The sequence below is a fragment of the Globicephala melas genome, chromosome 16, assembly GCF_963455315.2.
Source record: "Globicephala melas chromosome 16, mGloMel1.2, whole genome shotgun sequence".
NCBI lineage: Eukaryota > Metazoa > Chordata > Mammalia > Artiodactyla > Delphinidae > Globicephala > Globicephala melas.
In genome coordinates, this window is record NC_083329.1 from 30,265,302 (window position 1) to 30,289,450 (window position 24,149).

Here is a 24,149-nt window from a genome sequence, read left to right on the forward strand (position 1 = left end):
TGTGTTTAATTTTTAAATTTGACTACCACTCCACACATCTTAATAAGGCTTGGCTTCATTCATTCATTCATCATTCATTTAACACCTACAAAACCTCTGTCGGGGCTTAGCACTAGGACATAAAGGGAAATTGGCCAAGATTGATTCCTTCCTGCATGTGTTTACAAGGTGGACCCAAGTTGCAGGCTGGCACAGGCAGGGGTGTCCAGCCTAGGGGTAGGGGGTGGTGAGCAGAGTTGGGGGATGCAAGGAGGTGGTGTTGCAGGTTGAGGTCAGGGCCAGGGAGTTAGCTGCTGGGTGGCCTCTCAGGGGCCTGGGGTGGGCAGTGAGTGGAGAGGGGGCTGGCAGGCAATGGACATGGAGGCCTGGTGGCCACCAGGGAGTGGGGCCTGTCTGTAGGGATGTGGTTTTGGGATGGGCCCCAGACCTGAGAATGGTATTGGCAAGAGCAAGGCCAGGCCTCAGTAGTGAAGGAACGGAGGTGCGGTTTGTGCCTCAGAACAGAATGCACCATGGAGTTGGGGTTAAGAGCTGGGCTCTGATCGCCTCCCACCCATTAGGATGGCTACTATAAAAAAACTGGGAAATGACAAATGGTGGCGAGGATGTGGAGAAATTGGAACCATTGTGTGTTGTTTCTGGGAATGTAAAATGGTGCGACTGCTGTGGAAAACAGTATGAAGGTTCCTCAAAAAGTTAAACATAGAATTAGCATATGATCCAGCAAGTTCACTTCTGGGTATATACACAAAAGAATTGAAAGCAGCGTCTCAAAGGTATTTGTATACTCATGTTCATAGCTGGATTATTCACGATAGCTGAAGGGTGGAAGCAACCCAAGTGTCCACTGTTGGATGAATGGATAAACAAAACTTGTAGACGTGCAATGGAATATTATTCCGCCTTAAAAAGGAAGGAAATTCTGACACATGCTACACCATGGATGAACCTTGAGGACATTGTGAAATAAGCCAGTCCCCTTATCTGAGGTACCCAGAGTAGTCAAATTCGTAGAGACAGAAAGTAGAATGGTGGTTACCAGGGGCTTTGGGAGAGAGGAAGGGGAAGTTACTGTTTAACAGGTACAGAGTTTCAGTTTTGCAGGCTGAAAAAGTTCTGGAGATCTGTCGTACAACAATGTGAATGTACTTAACACTACTGAGCTCTGCACTTCAAAACGGTTAAAATGGTAAATTTTGTTATGTGTATTTTATAGCAATTAAAAAAAAAAAAAAGACCTGGGCCCTGGAGTCAGACATGCTAGGGTTCAAGTCTTGCCTTTTCAACCTACTTACCAGCTGGCTGAACTTGAGCTGGTTACTTAAATTCTTTATGCCTCAGTTTCCTCATCTGAAAATCAAGACTGATAGCAAACCTTTGAACCAGGTGGTACTATGAGGCTTAAATGAGCTGGCTTGGCTGTGATAGTATAGATATTGCTAGTACTCAAGCCAAGGAAACAAGATGGGAGCCAGGAGCCTGGGCAGAGCAGGATCCGTAGGAAATCTGCTGTGGTGTGAGGCCCCTGACTACTCATCCCTGGGACTTCTTGATTCATCACACGGTGGAGGGTGACCCCAGCCCTGGGGTTGGTGCCAGGCCTGTGGGCTCTGCTGAGGGGGTGGAGGAGCCTCTGGATCATGACCCACTGAGGCTTGAGGAAGGCTTGGGGCTGATGGGAGGATGCGCCGGCCTCGGCTGTGATGTGCTGGCAGCAGCCAGGCTCCTTGGGCAGGATAGTTCAGCTTACATTTAGTGAGCAACTACTGTGTGCCAGGCACCCCCACAGGTGCTGGCTTACAGATGTGGCCTCTGCCTCTCACAGCCTGGCAGGGGAGACTGGCCTTTAAGGCCAGTCATATATACTTTTTTATTTTGTAATTTTTTTAAAAAATTATTTTTTAATTTATTTTTGGCTGCATTGGGTCTTCGTTGCTGCCCATGGGCTTCCTCTAGTTGTGGTGAGCGGGGGCTACTCTTTGTTGTGGTGCATGGATTTCCCATTTTGGGGAGCACGGGCTTAGTTGCTCTGGGACATGTGGGAGCTTCCTGGACCAGAGCTCAAACCCGTGTGCCCTGCATTGGCAGGCGGATTCTTAACCACTGCGCCACCAGGGAAGTCCCCAAAGGACCTCATATTAAATGCACAAATCAAAATGCCAGCTCTGGAGGAGGAGCTGAGTGAATACCTGTGGGGAGGGTGGTTTAGAGGAGGGGACATTTAAACTGAGGCCTGAAAGATGTTGGGAGTAAGCCAGCTGTGGGTTACTCTGTGGGCTCTGGATCAGAGCCCAGCTGGCCCTGGCAAAGGCCCTGAGGCAGAAGAGCTGGTTCTTGAGAGTGGAGGAGCAGGGTGGCTGAAGCCCTGGGGGCTGGTATTTTCCTAACAAGGGAACTGAGGAAAAATCAGTCTTTTAACCTGTGGGCTATGGAATGGTTGTTGGTAAAACAGCAGCGTCCTCTCTGTGTGAAGCTTTCCTTGGCTGATGTCCATTTGGGGAGAGCATTTCTTAATGCTCTCAGCTCAGCCTGAGCTGAGCCTGGGGCACCACCCTTCTAGTGGTGCCATGGTCCTTGAGGGAAACAAAACAACAGCAACAATAGTAGTAGTAAAAATAATTGCAGCAGGGAATATTGATATAGAGAGCATTTCTGTATGCCAGGCACTGCTCTTGGTGCTTTAGAAATAGTTAAGTCATTTAAACCTCACCACATCTCTAAGAGGTGGGTGTTATCATTATCTTCGTTTTACAAATGGGGAAACTGAGGCGCAGAGAAGTTAAACTTTGTGCCCAGGGTCACACAGCTAGTGATCGTAGAGTAGGAATTTGAAGCCGGATAGTCTGGCTCTAAAGCCCAAGCTCGGCTGGCTGGGAAGCTGCCCTGATGTTGTTGTTTGGGCAGAGCACACGGTCTTATTAGAGGGCCCCAGGATGTCTGTCTAAGTTGTTCCTCGGCTCTGTCCAAGGCATGATTGCTCAGGGTGAGGGGTGGCCTCGACGGAATCCAGCAACACGAGGCATCATGATGAAGGGGAAGGAACCTGGATTCACGTTGGCCTGAGTGGGATTTTGTCCTGGCCCCACCACTTATGAGCTGGGTGGCACTGGGCAAATTGCTTCACCAATCTCTGCCTCAGTTTCCTCATCAGCAAGATGGAGAGAACTTGACTCATCTCGTAGGCTACTGTGCAGGTGAAATGAGATGAAACATGCTTGGAGTTGGGCTCAGAGCCTGCACACAGAGGCGCCCAATAAAGAGAAGTGGTGGATGTGGGCCCTGGTGGCAAGAACCTCAGGGACCCCAGGGTAGCTCTGGATCCTGGCTTCTTCCTGAGAAGCGAGGCCGGGAATTGCCCCAGAGGGCCCACCCCACTTGCCTGCTCTGGCTGCACAGGTCTGAAGGTCACAGCAGCTTCTCTGGTTTTCCCAGGCGGCTTGCTGGGGAGGGGTCTCCATGGCGACACTCAAGGAGCACCTGTTGGAGGAATCAGGCACTGGAGAAAAATGACCTCCTCGCCTCATTCCAGCAGCCTGTGCTGAGGGTTCCAGGGGAGGTGGCCGGGCCACCTCGAGGTTGGAAACTCGATCCTGTTGGGCTGCCCGGCTGAGGGGAGAGGGAGGGGACCGTGGAGGCCATTCTCTCAGCCTAAGTGGCGCTAATGACTCCTTAAGCTGCAGCCCCAGACCTGCGAACCCGATGAGAGCTGCCTCTGCTTCACAGGCTGCCTTCTCGAGGGCTGTCCCCTGAGAGGAGGCGCTTAGCTTAGCTCCAGGTTACAGACCAAAGCTGATGGGGGAGGCTGGGGTCTGGGGGAGCTTGGGCTTCCATCGACATTCTTGCCTGGAAGCCACCAGCAGGGCCTCCCGAGAGGGGGGCTGTGTTTGCTCTGCTGTCTGTACCATTGTCCTCCTGTGCCTGCCTGTCCCAGGTCTTTTCTTGAGTGGAGGTGGAGTGGGGTGCAGGAGGTGAGGGGGAGGGGTTGGAATCCACTGATGGCTAAGGAATGCGCCCCAGAGTTTGCCCAGTGGAGCCTGGTGCCAAAGGTGAGAAGAGAGGCAGGTAGATGAGCATGTCATCAGTACTCTCTGCGAACTCCCCACCCCACCCTGCCCACCTTATGGGAATTCCATCCTCAGGGATTCCTGAGTTCCATTTGGGCCCTGCCTTGTTCAGACAAGTCTTGACGTCTGTCTTTGCCTCAGTTTTGCCGTCTGTGAATTGAATAATTATTGTAGTCAATTGCCTTATGAACCATGGTTGCCATGAGAAGGAGTGAGTGAATGATTGTAAAATTCAAGATTTCTCATGACCTTTGACTAATTCCGTTTCTAGGAACATATTCCTCCCAAATGCCCACCAAGCTTTATGCGGTATTATTTATAATCGAACAATACCAAAACAGCTCAGATGTTCCAGTGACAGAGAATCAGGGCATGCCCAGTAACTTGATATATCCAACGGAAGGGATCCTTTATACCAGTCAAAATCGTAAATGGAGAACGAGCAGGGAATGACATTGCAGAAGGCGTGCACACCATTTATGTCTCATTCACTCTTGTATCTTCAGAACCTTGCAAAATGCTTTGCAAATAGCAAGTCTTCAGTAAATATTTGTCATATTATCTCCACTCGATAAAACTTATATCCAAAGGTAACAGGTTTGAGAGAAAATATTCCAGAATATTAACAAGGCATTCTTTCTGGGTGATGAGCTAATGTGTGATTTTTCTTTATTCTTAAGGTAATTGAAAAAATTGAATAATGTACATATGTTACTCGTATTTTTCAGCACAATAACTTGCCTATTTTGTTGACTTTAAAAATAGAGATGTCTCTTAAAAAATTTCAAACAATGCAGAAAAGTATGAAAAGGAAGCTGAAGTCCCCTTAAGGCCCAGCACTCAGTGGTTACAGGCACTCACATGCAGCGAACAGCCCCAGCAAACTGGTTCTATGCATAGACCTCTACTGATATGCCTGTGAGTTTTTACATAAGTGGGCTCGGGGCATACAAGCTGTCTTGAAACCCTTTTCCCAGGGGCTGTATCAGGGACATCTTCCCTTGTCAATACAAAGGGATCTGTACTGTTTTAAATGGCTGCATGGCATTCAGTTTCACAGATGTACTGAAATTTAACTAACCGTGGCTCTGTCGACGTCCACTTAAGTTTAATATTTTTGCTTTTATAATCAATGATGACATATATTATAATCAAAAACATAAAACCGGGACTTCCCTGGTGGTCCAGTGGTTAAGAATCTGCCTTCCAGTGCAGGGGACGCGGATTCGATCCCTGGTTGGGGAACTAGGATCCCACGTGCCGCGGGGCAACTGAGCTGTCGTGCCACCCCTACTGAGCTCGCGCACCTCAACGAGAGAGCCACGTGCTGCAAACTACAGAGCCCATGTGCTCTGCAACCTGCGGGCCACAACTAGAGAAGAGAAAACCCCCACGCCACAACTCGAGAGAAGCCTGTGCACTGCGACGAAAGATCCCGCCTGCTGCAACTAAGACCTGACACAGCCAAAAATGAATAAAATAAACAAATAAATAAATAATAAATCTTTTTTAAAAACCCCGTAAAAACACCCCAAATTCCTTGTGGTTTTGGGTTCAGGGATGAAAGTTTGAGCTGGATAGCCCAGAGGGAACCGCCTGCTTGTGGAGAGAACCAGTCTTCAGAGCTTTGAGATGACATTCTCCTTGTTTGAAGTGAGGTCGTGTGGCAGGGGGAGCAGCAAAGAGAGGCTCAGAGGTGGCCGTTTCGGGGAAGAATATTTCATTCAACAAAAAAGGCCTTTACATTGAAAAGAGCCCATCTCACGTGGAGAAGACATCCTCCCAGCATTTAGGACGGGAAGGGGCTCAGTCTGGTGCTCTCACCAATGGCCCCGTTACCTTGGAGAGACCTCAAACCCCTCAGAGAGATCCTGTTAGAAAAGAGCTGAGGAACAGGGAATGAGTTTTTCCAGCTGCTCCAAAGGATCAGGAGCCAGGCCCAGGGGAAGGACAGAGAGAGTGATGAATTGAATAAATTATCAGCTTGTCAACTTGGGGAGAGAGCCTGTCCTGGTGGAAGAAGCCTGGGCCCTAGGATCACACGGCTACGGGTCCAGATCCCTGCTCTGTCCTTTACCAGGTGGTGACCTCGGGAAGACCTCTTTGAGACATTTTTTCTTCATCTGTAAGATGGGCGCGATAACTACCTTCCAGCATCTTGTAAGGATGTATGCAAAGCCCAGTTCCCAGAGTGTGTGGAAATCAATAACATTTTGTTCTTAGTGGAAGCAGCTCTAGAACATCACACTTCTGAAACTCTCTTAGGAAAGGGAACTTGCGGTTTTTCAGAGTAGCTTGGACTTGGGTTGGGATGGCGGAAACACCTGGAACCTTTGACCAGAGTTGGTAAATGAGGAGACTGGGCCGCAGGTAGAGCGTGTGAGTGTCTGTGCGCGTGGATGTGTGCGCGCGAGATCAGTTAAGTTATTGCTAAGCGTATGGGGGTCGCGATGATGGTGAGGAAGAGGAGGGGGCAGGGTGGCTGTGGACACGGTGCTGCACAGGAAGCCAGGTGAGATGTGGAGGTGACAGCTGGGTTTGGAGCTGGGCCTGAGTGAGATTCCGCTGTGTGTGGCTCAGTGGAAGAACTTTCTGGGGAGTGGGGTGCCTGACCCCTGGAGTGGCCTGCCTTTCCAAGGCTGGGCCAGCTCCCTGTGAAGAGGAGTGGCCAGCAGAGGCTGGGTGGGAGGGGGTGGGAGGTGGGGTCCATGTCCAAGGTGCCCAGGGCATGACTGGAAGGGCTGAGAGAGGAGCACGTGGTCTTGGGAGGGAGCAAGGACTGGAGGCCCTGGTGGTGTGAGTCACTGCGGGGCTCAGCCTCCCTTCCTGGGCCCTGCCTTCCTGTCCCCGCTGCAGGACTGGCCTCATGGCAGCTCCTGCCCGGAGGCCTCACTGGCTCCCTGTCTTTCCTCTGGTTCCTTTCTCAGGCCCTCTGGCTTCGACCCACCTTCCCCCAGCCCTGCTTCCCACGGCTCCCAGCCCTCCAGATACTCCGGCTTTTCTCCTTCCCTGGAGTGTCCGTTCCATCCCTCTTGCTACAGATCTGCCTTGTCTTTTGGACCTCAGCTTGAGTCCCACTTCCTCAGTCCCCTTAAATGGCATGGCCCTCCCTGCGCTCTCCTGCTTGGAATCTGGACAGCTTGTGGGAACCAGTGCCACCAGATGATGGCATTGGTATCCCCAAGGGGCCCCTTTCTAGGTGCAGGCCATGCTCTTTGCTTGTTTATGCCTCATGTTACTCCTATGAGGTAGACAGTTATTATCCCTATTTTATAGATGAGGAAACTGAGGCTCAGCAAGGATTCTACCTGAAGAGCCTCTCTAATTGGCTAGTTTCTAAATTCTTTCCTGTGTGAATGTCTTGTCTCTCCAACGAGACTGAGCCCTTTCAGGGCAAAAGCTGCGTTTTGGGGTTCCACAGCACTCTCAGCAGTGAGTCCGTGCCCTGTGCGTTCCTGTTGGTCAAACATCTGCTGCAAAGAGGTCCCGGCTTGTTAGGACGACACAGACTTGGGGGTCCCGGGGCTTGGCTGGGAAGCACCCAGCCCCGTTGGCGAGATGGTTGACTTAAGCCACGTGGAGAGGGAGCTCGGAGCGGAGCCCTGGCCTGGGGGCACCCTGGGCAGCTCACCATCTCCTTCTCTCCTTTCCTCTCCCAGGGAACTCAACGGCAACAAAATCACTCGGATCCATAAGAATGACTTTGCGGGACTCAAGCAGCTGCGGGTGCTGTGAGTATGGCATGCTGCTGCCGTTTATAACCTTTCTCCTGCCCCCTCCCCTCAGTGGCGGTCTCACGGCAGAGCCCTGGTTGTGGGTCGTAGGGTTGTAGGCCAGCTGGGCCCCTCCCCTGCGCAGTCAGTCTTGGGATGCCGTGAGCGGGTGGGTGGAGGTGTGCCAAGTCCTGACCCAGAGTGACCACTGTCTCCCATATGGCTGAGAAAATTGGGCGTGGAGTGGGCACCAGTAGTCACTTCCTGGCAGGACCTGGGAAGATGGGGCTGCCTTGTCCATTGGCTGGCTTCTGGGGTGAAGGAAGACCAGGCCTGCTCAGGCTGCCGTAACAAAAGACCAGCGACTGGGTGGCTGAAACAACAGAAATTAATTTTCTCCCAGTTCTGGAGGCTGGGAGTCTAAGATCGAGGTGCCGTAAGGGTTGGTCTGTGGGAGGCCTCTGTTCCGGGCACCTTCTCGCTGCGTCCTCACGTGGCCTTTCCTCTGTGTGCACACAGAGAGATCTCTGCTGTCTCTTCTTCTTACCGGGACACCAGTCCTATCAGATTAGGGCCCCATCCTTACGACCTCATTTAGCCTTAATTACGTACCTTATCTCCGAACACTGTCACATTGTGGGTAAGAACTTCAGTGTATGAATTTTGGGGCGGGGGGGATGACCCAATTCAGTCTATAACAGTCTCCGCAGCTCTTTTGAACTTGTGCCCCAGAAAGACTTCCCAGCAAGGCCACAGACCCCCTGACTTGAGGAGGAAGTGACTGGGAGCCGTTGAGGACAGAGGTGACTCCCCTCAGGTGCCTGATAGTGGCCGACATTGGAGGTGGCAGGCATGACTTTGTCGGGGTGGCCACCAACCAGCGAAGGGGTCATCCACGGCACCTGCCTTGTCAGGCTGTGCAGGGCTGAGGAGCAAGGGGAAGGGGTGGATCCCTTCACCCGCTCCTGGTCTGTTGATCTTGGGGTGCAGAGACACCCCTACATGCGTGCATTCTGATGTGAGGGTGTCTCAGCCCACCAACTCAGGTGTGCAGGGAAGAAGGGCATTTTAAAATTTTCTCTGCATCAGTTTCGACTTTGAGCCCACATCCCACCTGGCTGGCAGGAAATTCATTAGCAGACAGTCATTGGGTCCCTCATTCCCTACTCCCAGGGTAATGCAGGGGTCCTGGGGCCTCAGTTCTTTCAGAACTATGGACTTTGCAGCTCGGAAGGTCTTTGGAGGAGCTGGTGACCCTGTGGTCGATCCTTTCTGGGATTGTAACTGTCAGGCTCTGGGGAAGGGGTCTCTGCGTCTCCAGAACCACTGACTTCGGAACCCTTCCCGGGCTGAGGAATCTCTTCGGAGTCTGGGGAAGCCCTCCCTCCTGCCTGGTGTTACCCTTCCCCCCACCTCCCCGCACACCACCCAGCATAAGCTCCTCAACAGCACAGCGTTTTTGGAAACAAAGCAGAGGAAGAGAAGTGTCTGGTGGCAGCTTCTGCCCCCTGCCCAGCCCCAAACTTCATTTGAGGCGCTTGCGGGAGCACATAAGCCACCTGCTTGAGAGTAGGGAGGGGAAGACACGGGAGAAAGACATACTTGATGAGCTCAAAAATTACCACGCAGCAAGTGATCTGCCGGTGAAGAGTGCTGCCCTGCCAGCTGGAGGTTCTGGGTTTCAGGGCGCGTTGGTGGTAAGGAGGGGCAGAGTCCCCCAGAGCCAGGTGGTTCAGTAGGCAGCAGATGTGGCCAGGCGGAGCAGGGGAGCAGGCAGCGGGGGTGTTGTCTGCCAACTGCAGAGTGTGTTTGCCGCACGTGTGGGCTGGACCCAGTTGGTACATGCTCCTCTCCCCCCGCTACTGGCCGATCTCCCCTGCTCTGCTCCCCGGGACATGCACGCTCTGGGCCGGAGAAGGGCACATGCGCCAGCAGCACAGAGCCAGCCCCCACTGCCTGGGTGCGGGCTTCCCCGAGCATGCCTTTGGAGCGATGGCCTGGTGCTCTGGTGGCCTGTGGCCTTCTGCCATGCAGGCAGCTTCAGAGGGTTAGCATGGGTAGGGCCGGAAGCACATCTGGCTGCTGGAGCTGGGTGTGTTGAAGAGCCTGTGTCGGGAACTTGCAAAGCTGTGAGGAAGTTTTGTTGGCTCAGGCCAGGGCTCGGATTGTGTGCGTCGCGGGCATTGCTCCTGTTTCACTCCCTTGTGCCAGCTGTCTCTAGGAGTCCTCGTCCACCGTCCCGGAGCTGTTTCTTGTCTCTTTCCTTCCCCAGGCAGCTGATGGAGAACCAGATTGGAGTGGTGGAACGCGGGGCTTTCGACGACATGAAGGAACTGGAGCGGCTGTGAGTATCTGTGGGCACAGGCTCAGGAGGGCGGTGGGGACTGGCGCCGCGTGGACTCGAGAGGCTGAGCCTGGTGGCAGGAGGGGGTGCTCAGGGACAGGACTGCACGCCCAGCCTGCCTCCTGCCTGCTAATGGGGGCCAGGGGCAGCTGTAGCCGTGGAAGGGGTCGCAGCGTCATCGTGAGATGATGGCAGAGACAGCTGGAGGTGTCCTCACTGCATATTCTAAACACAGGCTATCCTTGTTGTTTTTCCCTGAGAACGCATCATGGCACAAAATCCACACAGTACAGAGGAAGTGAAATTTATTCCTATGATCTTATACTCCAGGCAAAACCACTGTTATTGATTTGTGAGGCTTTAAAGGAAGCACTAGTGTGCCGGGGGGACCAACCGCAGGGAAGCCCTTAGGAGCAGTGTCTTGGGTGCTTGAGGCCACAACACAGAACTGAAGGTGTTGTTTTCTGATTTGCATCATTTGTTCCTTAGGGGGCTTTTGAGTTTTAAAATAGGTCTTGATCAGTTTTTACCAGATTTCAGATTGGCAATAATGAAAAAAAAAAAGAAGGCAGTATGGGTGAGGTAGGTGATGGCCACTCACATTCATCGTGGTCACCGGCCTCATTTTTCTGCTTTGGTTTGGCTGTAGGTGTCAAGAGTTCTAAAGTTCCTGCCTTTTGAACCAGAAAGTCCATTTGATTTTAAGGAAATAATCAGAGACATGGCTAAAAATTTATATATCAGGATCTTCATTGCACATTGTTTAACTACAACAAAAAAATTGGAAACACCCATTCTGGTGGAGATATAAGATATAAAATCACATTTCTGAAGAACTATTAAGGCCATAGGAATATGTCTACAATATCACATTAAGTGGAAAAGGCAGGAAGTACATTTATACTAGGCAGGATTTTAATAAATGAAAGGCAGGATTTTATTTACACATTTACATTTGTGTAAATAAAATCAACTTGTATATGTACAGAATACAGGAGGAAGAAAATAAATGAGACTATTAGCTCTCATCACCTGGAGTGGTGGGATAACAGTTAACTTTATTCTTTAGGCTTTTCTTTTTTTGTGGATTTTTTTCCAATGAGTTTATGATGATAATTATAGCTATTATTGATTGCCTTACTCTATGCCAGGCACCAAGATAAGTGCTTTGTCCTCTAATATCTCATTTAATCCTTAAAACAACACTGTGGTCAGTGGTATCTTACAGATACCACAGAGAAGCGGAGGTGCACAGAAGTTAAGGCACTTGCTTTATGAGATGATTATTAAATGGTTAAGTGCAGAAACAGGGGTTAGAACCCGGATCATTTTGCCTCCAGAGCCCGAGCTCTTAATGGCTGTAACCTAATACCTTACTTTTCTCTTTTACTTCAAAGAAAATAAGGTATTAAATAAATAAGGTATTAAATAACTGGAAAGAATATGGTTGCCTTCCTGCTGCCTGGAGAAAAACCAAGTTGAACTTTTCCTCATCCAGGCCTAAAATGGAGCCGTAAGGAGCCCAAAGCTAGAACAGATAATTCATCCTGTGTTAGTTTTCTTTAAAATGCTCAGAACAAAATATGCGTTCATGACCTGGTTATGAGGGGATGATTTGGTCCTAACCCATTCCGGCTCCAGCTCCGGGGCTGCCATGCCCTGGGGAAGGAGGAAAGGTGGGAAGGAGTCTAGACATGACTGGTGGCCCATGTCACATCTGCTGCTGCCACCCAAGGCTGGGCATGGTGCTTCTTTTTGAGTCATAATGTGTCACTGCAGACTTTGTCCCTTCTGTCCTTTTCCAGTTCCTTTCTTCCGGGGTGGGTCACCAGCAACTGCGTGGTGGGCAGTTACTGGGGTGTGTGATTGCTCTGTCCCTGGGGACGTCCAGTGCTGGCTGTGGATGGCCCTCTCCTCTGACTTGTCAGAGACCAATGGTGGATCAGTTAATCATAAAAGTTGGATAAAGTGGGGAGTCATAAAACCCATACATACTCTAAACATTTCATTTTATGTTAAAATATATAATGTGCATTTACTGACCCTCCCCGCCCCCGTTTTTGTTTATTTTTTTTTTTGGCCAAGGTCTTACTTTTTAGTGTGAGATGCTGATTGGAGTTCTGTATTATTTTCCTCGCCTAAACCACACACATATACCCTGCTTACGATTTTTGGTTTTGGTTTCTTTAAGGTGGAATGAGATTCTTGGAAGGCCCTTGGAAGCAATCTGGCAGGAGAATTCTGAATTTCTTTTATGACTCCCCTGCTCGCCCCCTGCCGCCCAGTCTTTTACTTAATTCCACAACTCTTTAATTAACAACTTTCCTTTTATTGACTCTTACCAAGGCATTCAACCAGTTTTTGTAGAGATGACTCTCTCTTTTCATGCTAGTATTGATATTTTGTTCATTTAGGTAATTGTCAGTTCAATTATATAATTATAAGTACCTCTGGCATAAACAGCTTGGGAACAGACATGATTGGTTCTTGTGCGCAGTTACAGACTCGAGAGCAGAAGCAGAAGTGTGCGGTGCTGCCGGCCGTGAGGATTGGTGGGTCACAGGCATCGGTTGTCTGATGTTGTGGGGTGGGGCGCTCGGTCACCCTGGGCCGGCTGAGGGTGACCGTGTAACGTGGAGGCTGCCGAGGTGGGAGATGGGGAAAGGCAGGCTTCAGAACCCACCTCTCCCACTCGGTGGTGACTTGGGTGAGCCACTCATCTCTGGGCATCCCAGTCCCCTCAGCTATCAAAGAGACAGCTCAACGAAGTCTACAAACATATTCTGAGAACTGAGAGCCCAGCCACGTGGTGAGATGGTGGTGGTCAAACCGTCCCCCTGGGGTTGTTTCTGGGAGGAGACGGGAGGGTATGTGCATGACCGTGATGCTTTGTACTCAAGAGAGAGAAACGCACCTTTTCATTCTGCTTTCCCTCTGATGGTGAGGTAATGCCTATAACGCGTTTATTCTGGTGCCTGGCACAGAGTAAGGTAAGGCTAGTTGGGACTCACTACTATTGTTGTTATTCTTAGCTTCCTGAAGGTCCCTCACCACACTGGGTCCCTCCTTTGATTTTCTACTTTAAACTAGCTATTTAAACTAGCCTTTTCCTCTTAAGTGTTTTTCAGAAATTAAAGCCAGAAAAATGAGAAGGTCTTGGGGGAAAACAAAACAAAACAAAACCCAGTGATTTCCAGGCAGTGTAAATACAGGATTAATTTATTAGACGAGGTTAAGGAACTTGGAGCGATCTGATGTCTACTCCTGTTGCTTTAAGATTACATTGGTGGTCCCTTTTTTTCCGAGGCAGTGATGTGTTTCCCTAGGAGCCTGCCCTTTAGAGTAAACTTCTCACAGCTTGTCTAAAATTGCAACCCTAATTGTACCGTGTTAGAAAATGGTACCTTTCTCACATATCAGATGAAAAGTGACCTCCTAGGAGGTAACCACAGACCAGTTACTACTGGCTACATCGAATTATATTTCTTCCTTCCTCCCAGCAAAAGAAAGCTTTTTTCCAGTTGGTTTATCATCCTCTAGAACTGTTAAAGGAGATGGTTGTGAGAAATTCAAAGTGTACGGTAGGGCTTCCCTGGTGGCACAGTGGTTAAGAATCCGCCTGCCAGTGCAGGGGACACGAATTCGAGCCCGGTCCAGGAAGATCCCACATGCCGCGGAGCAGCTAAGCCCGTGTGCCACAACTACTGAGCCTGTGTGCCACAACTACTGAAGCCCGTGTGCCTAGAGCCTGTGCTCCACAACAAGAGAAGCCACCGCGATGAGAAGCCCACACACTACAGCAAAGAGTAGCCCCCATTCACCACAACTAGAGAAAGCCTGTGCACAGCAGTGAAGACCCAACGTAGCCATAAATAAATTTATAGAATAAAGTTTTTTAAAAAATTCAGACCCCTTAGCCTGGCCCTCAAGGCCAGACAGGATCTGCTCCCAATCTACTTTGCCAGTTTTACTTTCAAAACCTCACCTTCTCATCAAAGATAGCCCTCTGATGGTGACTTCCCTGGTGGCCCAGTGGGTAAGACTCCACGCTCCCAATGCAGGTGGCCTAGGTTCAATCCCTGGTCGGGGAACTAGATCCCGCATGCATGCCGCAACTAAGAGTTTGCATGCCACAGCTGAGGAGTCTGAATGCTGCAACTAAAGATCCCGCATGCTGCAATTAAGACCTGGCACAGCCAAAATAAGTAAGCAAATAAATAAATAAATAAAATATTTTAAAAAAGAAAGAAAATTGGTTACATATCTAAAGATCAGCTTATTTAAAAAAAAAAGATAGCCCTCTGACAGCCCCCGTATGTGGGGACATCTTCTTAGACCCCCCAAAGCTTTACCCAAACCTCTCTTGTGCCTCTAGCTGAGCTCAGCTAATGTCATGTATTCATTTGGCAAATAAATGTGTTGCACGCCTACTATGTGCCAGACACTGTGGTGGGCTCTGTGACACAAGAGTGGACCAGAGGGGCTTCCCTGGCGGCACAGTGGTTAAGAATCTGCCTGCCAATGCAGGGGACACGGTTTCGAGCCCTGGTCCGGGAAGATCCCACATGCCGCGGAGCAGCTAAGCCCGTGCACCACAACTACTGAGCCTACGTTCTAGAGCCCACAAGCCACAACTACTGAGCCCATGTGTCACAACTACTGAAGCCTGCGTGCTTAGAGCCCATGTTCCACAACAAGAGAAGCCACCACAATGAGAAGCCCGCGCACAGCAATGAAGACCCAACACAGCCAAAAATAAAATAAAAAAAAATGTATACGGTAGACTGGAGGGCAGGGGCTGCATTTTCTGCAGCCTTGACGTGCACCCAGATCACTTGGGGACCTGGTTGAGATGCAGATCCTGAGTCAACAGCTCTGGGGTAGCCTGGGATAGTGCAGCTCTTACCACCTCCCTGGTGATGTCCCTGCAGGTGGTCCATAGACACAGTGTGATTACCAAGGTTCCATACTTTATAGGTGTCACTGCCCCCCACCCCAGTTGGGCTGGAGTGCTACACTTCAGTGTCAGAGAATTGGTTGCCTAAGGTGACAAGATGAGTCTGGTTAAACTTCACTGCCTTCCTGGGACAAGTCTGAGTCCTTTCTACGTTGTCTTTTCAGGCCACATTCCAGAACCAGACTTCTCACTCCTGCCTGTGTCTATAATACTGAATAGTTGTCTGTCCACCAATAGAGGAATTGGGAGGGTGGCATGAATTGGGAGATTAGGTTTGACATAAATACACCATCTGGTGTAAAATAGATAGCTAGTGGGAACCTGTGGTATAGCACAGGGAACTCAGCTCAGTGCTCTGTGACGACCTAGAGGGGTGGGATGTGGGGGGCAGTGAGGTCCAAGAGGGAGGAGATATAGGTATACATATAGCTGATTCACTTCATTGTACCGCAGAAACTAAACAACATTGTAAAGCAATTATACTCCAATAAAAAATTTTTAAAAATTAAAAAAAATGATGGACATACTAAAAATAAAATGATTAAAAGTGTCATCCTCTGTTGTTTGGCATGGAAAGACATCCACAAATTGTTGTGTGAGGAAAATGCAGGTGGCCGAATGCTTTTTCTTCTATTATTTGAGGCTTTTAAAAATATTAAGCATGCATTTTCATAAATAAAAAAATCAATAAAGGTATTTTCATTCTGAAAAAAGACCTAAAGCAGACAATAAAAAAGTTGAGTCACCACTGAGCCAAATGTGGATGAAAGCAATAAAGAATCAGAACCCTGTGGCCAGTCCTATCCCATTAGGGTGTGTCTCACTTTTCAAGGGTAGTCAGGTGTCCAGCTCACAAACTGAGCTAATATTTGAATCAGTGCCTGATTAATTACACGGGGCCTTGCAAATGTAAAGTGATGATGATGATGGGTGTGGGAGGGCGTAACAGAAGGAAAGAGGCTCTGTTTACTGACTGCCCACTACATGTCAGGTCCTTGGTTGAGGGGCTTTCAGAGATGTTCTATTCTTGTCCTCCCCAAGGATGGCGGAATTCCCACTTTATATAGATGAAGAAACGGAGGCTCCGAGAAGGGGATTCTCTGGGGTTATACAGTGACATGTTAGGATTTGAGCCCTGGGCCCTCTGACTCTGAATCCAGTGCTTTCTGAAAAGTCCCTTGGATTCCCCGGCCAGCTCCAACTCCTCCTCTCTTCTCTTTTTTAGACGACTCAACCGGAACCAGCTGTACGCATTACCAGAACTGCTGTTCCAGAATAACCAGGCTCTCTCGAGGCTGTGAGTGACGCTTCATGGAAGAAAGCTCTCTCTGTGGTCTTATCTCTCACCCGGTTGAGGGGGCAGTGTGTGGTCAGTGGGCCCTGGACTCTCCATGACCATGACACCTGTGCTCCTCACCTGGCAGGCATCGTTCAGGGCATCAAAGGCCGGCTTACTGTAGGAAGGTGCTTTGCGGGGCCTTTCTTCCTGGCAAGCACTTGACAAAATTGGCAGTCTATCCAATTCTGTGTGCTGCCCCTGACAGTGTGGTATGGGAATGTCCTCGGGGTGGGCAAGCTTGTCAGCCATGATGGCAGACTTTATGGGGAGGACCGTACTCATGCATCTCTCGCTGCCTTTGGCTGCCTTGGGTGGAATATTCATTCACATAAGCCCTTCTTGGATCTGTTTCTGTTTTCAACTCACAGTAATGAGGTCTGTGAGCTTATTAACCGTGGCATAAAGTCATACTTGTATTTGCTGTAAATGTACTTCTTTCAAGTTTAAAAGGTAGTGGCCAATTCTGCTGCTCCATGATTTACGAGATATGTCTGTAATTGTTCTCCGGTACATTTCATTTTGTGGGATCTTGGGCAGGACAGGACCTTAGAGATTATCTGAGGACTCTCTTCTGCAGCTCCTTAGCGTATGTATGGTCTTTTAATCTTTGCTTGGCTACTTCTCGTGATGGGGAGTTCACCACCTCCTTGGGGAACCAATTCCATTGTTGGACAGATCTGCATAAAAGAAACATTTTCTTAACTTTGAGCCCTAAATCTACTTTCTAATAATTTATGATTTCTCTAGCTTTGCTTTCTGTAAGTACCTAGAACAACCATGTACAGTACTCTTGTTCAATTTTTGAAGGGCTGTCAGGTTTTTGAATTTTGAGTTGGGAGGTTTAGTCGTCATTAACAACCTGAAAAAACATTGGTTGGGACCTTCTGCATGCCCAGCAAAGCACGGTGTGAGATGCTGAGGCTGCCGGTTCTCCCCTAAAGAAGAGTATAGGACACCTCCTAGGTGGAGGTGCAGGTGAGTCCGGAGGTGCAGTGGGTGGTGCAGGTAGGACTGAAGGGTGGGGGCTGGGTGGGAGTCAGCACCATGGGGCTACCTGAGTGCTGAGAGGCGTGCCTGTGGGGTCTGGAGCTTGATCTCCTCCCCTCTGATTAAACATGGCTAGTTCCTTCCACCTCTGTCATGATTGCCACCTCTTGATAAGCCCAGTGGTCTGCAGGCAGCTCCAGAATTTCTCATTGATCCTGCCTCCCAGTTTTTGTCCTTAGGGCGGAGCTCTAATTTTCAGTTTGTCCAAATGGTCTCTCCAGTCTCTTCCTGTTTCCTCCTCCTGGCCTGGAGGCCTCTCCCTAGAAATGGAGATGATCCCTCAGTGATGATCCCTTCTGCTGGTCTTTGCTACCCTTGGGCTCATACTGTCAGTCCTCCTACAACTGGTAGGCTGGTCCTTTGGTGCCAGGCACACACAGTGAGTGCCTTACTTTTCTTCCTTGATTGCTGAAGGCACAAGACCCTTCCTAGCAGGTGCAGCCACCCTAACATCCCTTTAACCTGTGGGCCAGGGCTGGTCCACAAGGTCCATGCTGTTACTGGTCCCGTGCTGGCAGCTGGCTTTGTCCTGACTTGACCCCAGCAGCTCCTGTTTTCTCCGCCCTGTCTTTTCTCGGAGCTGGCTCTTGCAGCAGTTATCACAGCTCTGCCTCTCTGCAAAAATTCATCCTGAACATTTTTTCTCTTGATCTCCTTCTGTACTTTTCTTTTTCCTTCTCTTAAGCCCCCTTAGCCTTTCAAGCTTTGGCCCCCACTCTCCCAGCATTACTTGCCTGCTTGGGTTCCCTTCCCTTCAGCACATTGATGCCCTTCACCGTCCAGGGTTTGGAACATGTGCCTAGTTGCTGTTAAGCTCTGGGCACTGCTTTGATCCTCCTTCATTTATTTTATTTTAAAAAAATTTTAAATTTGTTTTTAAATTTCAGCTTTACTAAGGTATAATTGACAAATAAAATTGAAATATACTTAAAGTGTACACTGATGATTTGATATACATACACATTGTGAAAGGATCCCCTGCCACGTTCACTAACATATCCATCACCTCGCATATTTATCTTCTTTTTTTTGAGCACATTTAAGTTCTACTCTCTTAGCAAATTTCAATTGTGTTAAGAATGTGTTATCAACAATAGTCATCATGTTATATGTTAGATTATACTCTGTTACCAACCTCTCTATTTCCCCATCCCACAGCCTCTGGCAACCACTTTTCTGCTGTCTGTTTCTATGAGTTTGACTTTTTTTAGATTCCTCATATAAGTGATACCATGCAGTATTTGTCTTTGGCTTATTTCACTTAACATAAACCTTCAGGGTCCACCCATGTTATCACAAATGGCAGGATTTCCTTCTTTCTCATGGCTGAATTATATTCCACTGTATATTTTATATATATATTTATATAATATAGTTTTATATAATATATATTATATACAATATATAAATATATATTATACATAAATATATAATATATATAATATATTATATATATATATATTTCACATCTTCTTTATCCATTCTTCTGCTGATGGACACATAGGTTGTTTCCATCTATCCCTCATTTATTTAAAAATATCCAAGACCCTATCGTGTGAATCTAAATCCACAAACCTCCCGGCTTTTGCTTGCAGTCACCTCCAGCTCTATTCACAGTTTGAGGGGCCAGCATCTTTCGCCATAACCTCCACCAGCTCGTAGGGCTGAAGGGGAGAGGACAACTCTGCAGGGGTCTCTCTCTCTCCCTCCAGCACTTGAGTCTACCTTTCATCAGGGGCATCAACTCCCTGCATGTCCCTGGGCCCCCTCCTGAGAGTGGTGATACCGTGTGGCCAGTGTGGCTGCCTTCTTGGCCGGTGTCTGGGGAACCAGGATCCCTAGTGGAATGGGAGGTAGCGCAGGGGAGTAGGAAGTCAAGTGTCATATAGTCCTGGGTTTTTCATGGTGTAACTCAGGTGGAGTTTTTCTTACCTGTGCACTGTTAGGCTCTCCTGAGGCTGAACTGAGATTGAGCACGTACAGTATCCAGGACAGCCTGCAGCAGACGTTCCTTGTGTCCCTGACGTGTGGGTGAGTGAAGGGCCCTGCGGTGGAGCTGGTCCTCCTGTGCACGCTGTCTTGTCTGACTCCTGTGACCCTGCAGGGCAGACAGTGTCTCTGGTTTTACTGCTGACAAACGTCAAGGTTGGAGAGGTGAAACGACCTCCACAGGGCCAGTAATGAAGCCCTTTTGGACACCCTGCCCAGTGCTCTTCATGGCTTTATATTTTAAGAGGAGTCCTGGAGAAAAGGACTTCTGCGCTTTAATGAATTTTAAATACCCAGATTCTACAGCCAAAGGCTGGCACAAGGAGCTCTATTCAAGGAGTAGAAGAGCGATTGAAGGGGACAGGAGTCTGCCTGACTCCTACTCCTGGCACCCTACGGGGCTGGGATCCAGGGCAGGCAGTAGCCTCCAGAAACGTTGGATGTTTTCACCCCGGTGGCCCAGGGCTGGCTGCCTTGGGGACAGGGCCAGTCGGCAGTCATCAGAGGGACTTCTAGAGGAAGGACCCCCCGGCCCCCGATGGAAGGCTTGGTTGCCCTTTGGCTCCAAGGGCAAAGGAGTATTTCTAGGCTCTATAGCCAGAATCTTTCTCTAACACTTATTGCCTTTTCTTCCCAGGCATCTGGCCCCTAACTCTAAGCCTTTCCTTATCCAGGAGCATAGCTGGGTCTGGGTATAGGGAGACTATTTTCTTTAGCTCTCCTCTTTTTTTTTTTATTTAACGATTAAAGAAAATTGAAGTATCAATATAGTTGATTTACAATGTGTTAATTTCTACTGTATAGCAAAGCGATTCAGTTATCCATCTATCTATATCCATCCATCTATATCTGTATCTATGTCTATATGTATATCTATATATATACACACACATTCTTTTTCATGTTCTTTTCCATTATGGTTTATCACAGGATATTGAATATAGAAGGTCCTGTTGTTTATCTATTTTATATATAGTAGTGTGCATATGTTAATCCCCAAATCCTTGTTTATCTCTCCTCCTACCCCTTGCTCTCCCCTTTGGTAACCGTAAGTTTGTTCTCTATTTGTCTGTGAGTCTGTTTCTGTTTTGTAAATAAGTTCATTTATATCATTTTTTTTAGATTCCACATGTAAGTGATATGATAGGATATTTGTCTTTCTTTGTCTGACTTCAGTTAATATGATAATCTCTAGGTCCATCCATGTTGTTGCAAATGGCATTATTTCATTCTTTTTATGGCTGAGTAATATTCCATTGTGTGTGTGTGTGTGTGTGTGTGTGTGTGTGTGTGTGTGTGTGTGTGTGTATACCACATCTTTATCCATTCCTCTGTTGATGGACATTTAGGTTGCTTCCATGTCTTGGCTATTGTAAATAGTGCTGCTATGAACATTGGGGTGCATGCATCTTTTGGAATTAGAGCTTTCTCTGGATATATGCCACGGAGTGGGATTGCTGGATCATATGGTAGCTCTATTTTTAGTTTTTTAAGGAACCTCCATACTGTTCTCCATAGTGACTGCACCAATTTATATTCCCACCAACAGTGTAGGAAGGTTCCTTTTTCTCCACACCCTCTCCAGCATTTATTATTTGTAGACTTTTTAATGACGGCTGTTCTAACTGGTGTGAAGTGATACTTCATTGTAGTTTTGATTTGCATTTCTCTAATATTAGCAATATTGAGCATCTTTTCATGTGCCTGTTGGCCATCTGTATGTCTTCTTTGGAGAAATGTCTATTTAGGTCTTCTGCCCATTTTTTGATCGGGTGTTTTGTTTTTTTGATATTAAGCTGTATGAACTGTTTGTATATTTTGGAAATTAATCTCTTTCAGTAGCATCGTTTGCAAATATTTTCTCCCAGTCCATAGGTTGTCTTTTTGTTTCCTCTTGTTATTTCTTAAGCCCACCTCTAAGCATAGGAGTGCAAGCTGATGGGACTTTGGGGAGGACTCCTGTGCAGCATGCCCTGCTTATAGCAGCCTAGAACTTGAATTCATGACCAGAGGCAGTACTTCCTGATGCCTCTCCAGTTCAGGTCATCTCAAAAAGGGCACATTCTGGGGGGAAATGATTAAATAAACCTTTTTATTGATCTGGTTGTTTGTCCCTGTGGTCTGGGCCCTGAATTTTTCACCTTGGTGATGGTTATAGGGAAGGGTACAGGAGCAAGTGCTTAAAGACTTATTTGCTAATATTCTTTTTTTTTTTTTGTGGTACGCGGGCCTCTCACTGTTGTGGCCTCTCCCGTTGCGGAGCACAGGCTCCGGATGCGCAGGCTCAGTGGCTATGGCTCACGGGCCTAGCTGCTCTGCGGCATGTGGGATCTTCCCAGACCAGGGCACAAACCCGTGTCCCCTGCATCAGCAGGCAGACTCTCAACCACTGCGCCACCAGGGAAGCCCCACTAATATTCTTTACCTTCCTCCCCCGCCAATCCATCGACCTGAGCATCTGGCATTCCAAAACATCTCTCGTAACTCTCCCAGTGGTCTGGCTGAGGAGCACTCAGGCACTCCTGGTTCCAGAAACAGGACTCCTGCAGGCTGGTGAGTTGGGGTGGGTGGGGTAGTATAAAGGCACAAGCAGCAGCCTCACGGGCTCCCATGACAGGAAGTGAGGCACAGCTGGGACTAAGGGTGTGAGAGATGTTTCTAGTTCTTTCTGATTGTCTACCTTGTTGTCCCACTCCTCCCCACAAACCAGTGTCTTGGGTTTACCAGCAGCATCTCAGTTCCACCATGACTTTGGTTGGCCACCGTGCTTACTCCCCTCCTACTTCCTGTGACCTTGGAGCTCAGATCTCCTCGAGTTTCCAGTCCCAGCCCAGATTTCTGGGGAAGGATGCTGGTTGGCCCATGCTTGGTCAGGAGTTCACTTCTGGGCCAAGGAGCTGTGCTGGTGGCTATGGGACCTCCTGGTGTAGTCACACTCCGGGGCCTACCCTCAGGAGGAGGGTAAGAGACAATGCAGGGCTTGGTGTTTCTGGCCTCTCATCTGTTGACCTTTCTTCTGCTTTGAGGGATCTGTTACTAATACTTTGCACCTGGAGCAAATCATGGATTTTTTTTTTTTTTTTTCCACCAGAGGCCGTATGTTAAATCAGCATGAAAACAAGTTTGAGGGAGACCACATGTGCAGGGTAAGGTGTGGCCACAAAGCACATCAGGTGGTGTGGCCCACGTTTCAACTGATTTTGCCTGTGTAGCTTCGGCAGTTGAAATCCTCTTGCTGGTTATTCCTCACCAATGTTTCTCCACGTGTTGGGTTAGTCCATTTCTTTCCACATTAGGGACGTGCGGCCCAGAGAGGCGATTTGTCCTGGACCACAGAGCAGTTTGGTAATCGGGTTGGAGTTAGACACCAGGCCTTCAAGGGACCATAAGAAGTCTGAAAATGGGCTTAAACCTTGACCTAGAAATCTCACGTTTGGGGATTGACCCTAAAGTCAATAAAATATGACCACAAACATGTTCATTGCAGCATAACTCAGAATGTTGAAATATGGACTATTGAAAACTATATAGAACAACTGAAATGCCCCACCTTGGGGGAATGGTTAAGTAAATGTTGGTACATACACTTGATGGAAAATTTATATCATCATCAAAAACGGCCTTTATGAAAGACAAAGTAACACAGATAAATGTTTGTGGTACCAAAGCCAGGATGCAAAATTGTTTTGACAATATGGTCACTAAACAAATCACTCTAAAGCATGCACAGGAAAATGACTACAAAATGCCAACAGGGGTTATCTCTGGGTGGCTTTTTCTTTTTTATATTTCCCAGGTGTTGGATAAAAAGAGTATAATATTTTTATGGTAGGAGACCTCACAGTTTTTATATGCACTGGAAAACCTCTGTTGTCTGAGTTAAAGTGAACACTAGATAAATGATGTTGGGCCACTTCCTTGAACCTCGTTTGTTCTTCTATCAGATAAAGATAATAATGTCTGCCTCACAGCCTTTCGTGGGGATTCAAGAGAGGTGTAACTCCCTCTCAGGTCAGGTGTAAGCTCGGTAGCACATAGTAGATGCTCAGGAAATCAGTGAATTTTCCCTTTTACAGATGAAGAAATTCAAGCTCAGAGGATTTGTGACCTGCTCAAGGGGTTGAGGCAAATTTGAACTCTGGTCTGTCTGATGCTAAAGCTCATCCTTCCATATCATCCACCCCCTCCCAGCCGTCCACCCTCTGCCCACCTCCTACACTCATCTACCTATCATCTACCCACCACCCAGCCAGCCTCCCTCTCATCTGTGCTCCCATTTACCCATCTACCAACCCATCAGTTAATCCGCCCATCCGTCCATCCTCCATCTCCTGCCACTGGTCCTCCCATCTAACACCCTCCTACCCACCTATCCATCTGCCTGCCCCTCCAGTCTTTTACTCATTTGCCCACCAAGCCCACTCATTCACCCCCCACTTAGGCATCTACCAACATACCCATAAACCTACCATACACCCATCTACCCCCCCATGCCTCACCCACCCTCCCTTCTCCTCCCCTCACCACATCCAACTCCCCTCTCACCTTCCATATCTGCCTGCCCATCCACCCACGCACCCACTCACCCAACATTTACAGAGGGCCTCCTATGAGCCAGGCACTGTGGTCGGTGCTGAGAACACGTGACAGCTGTGTAAGACGGCTAGGTGTGGCGCTGTGTCTGCAGGAGGTGAGG

General features: G+C 48.4%; 1 protein-coding gene across 3 annotated transcripts in view; it reads left to right on the forward strand.

Annotated features, from left to right (window-relative positions):
- The window catches only part of SLIT1 (slit guidance ligand 1), a 207,181-nt gene that overhangs the window by 48,306 nt on the left and 134,726 nt on the right, over positions 1 to 24,149 (forward strand). For all 3 annotated transcript variants that reach the window (XM_060286113.1, XM_030865222.2, XM_060286114.1), the window contains exons 2-4: positions 7,724 to 7,795; positions 10,050 to 10,121; positions 16,304 to 16,375. In XM_060286113.1, the coding sequence (XP_060142096.1) occupies positions 7,724 to 7,795; positions 10,050 to 10,121; positions 16,304 to 16,375 (216 nt within the window). The remainder of the gene's footprint in view (positions 1 to 7,723; positions 7,796 to 10,049; positions 10,122 to 16,303; positions 16,376 to 24,149) is intronic.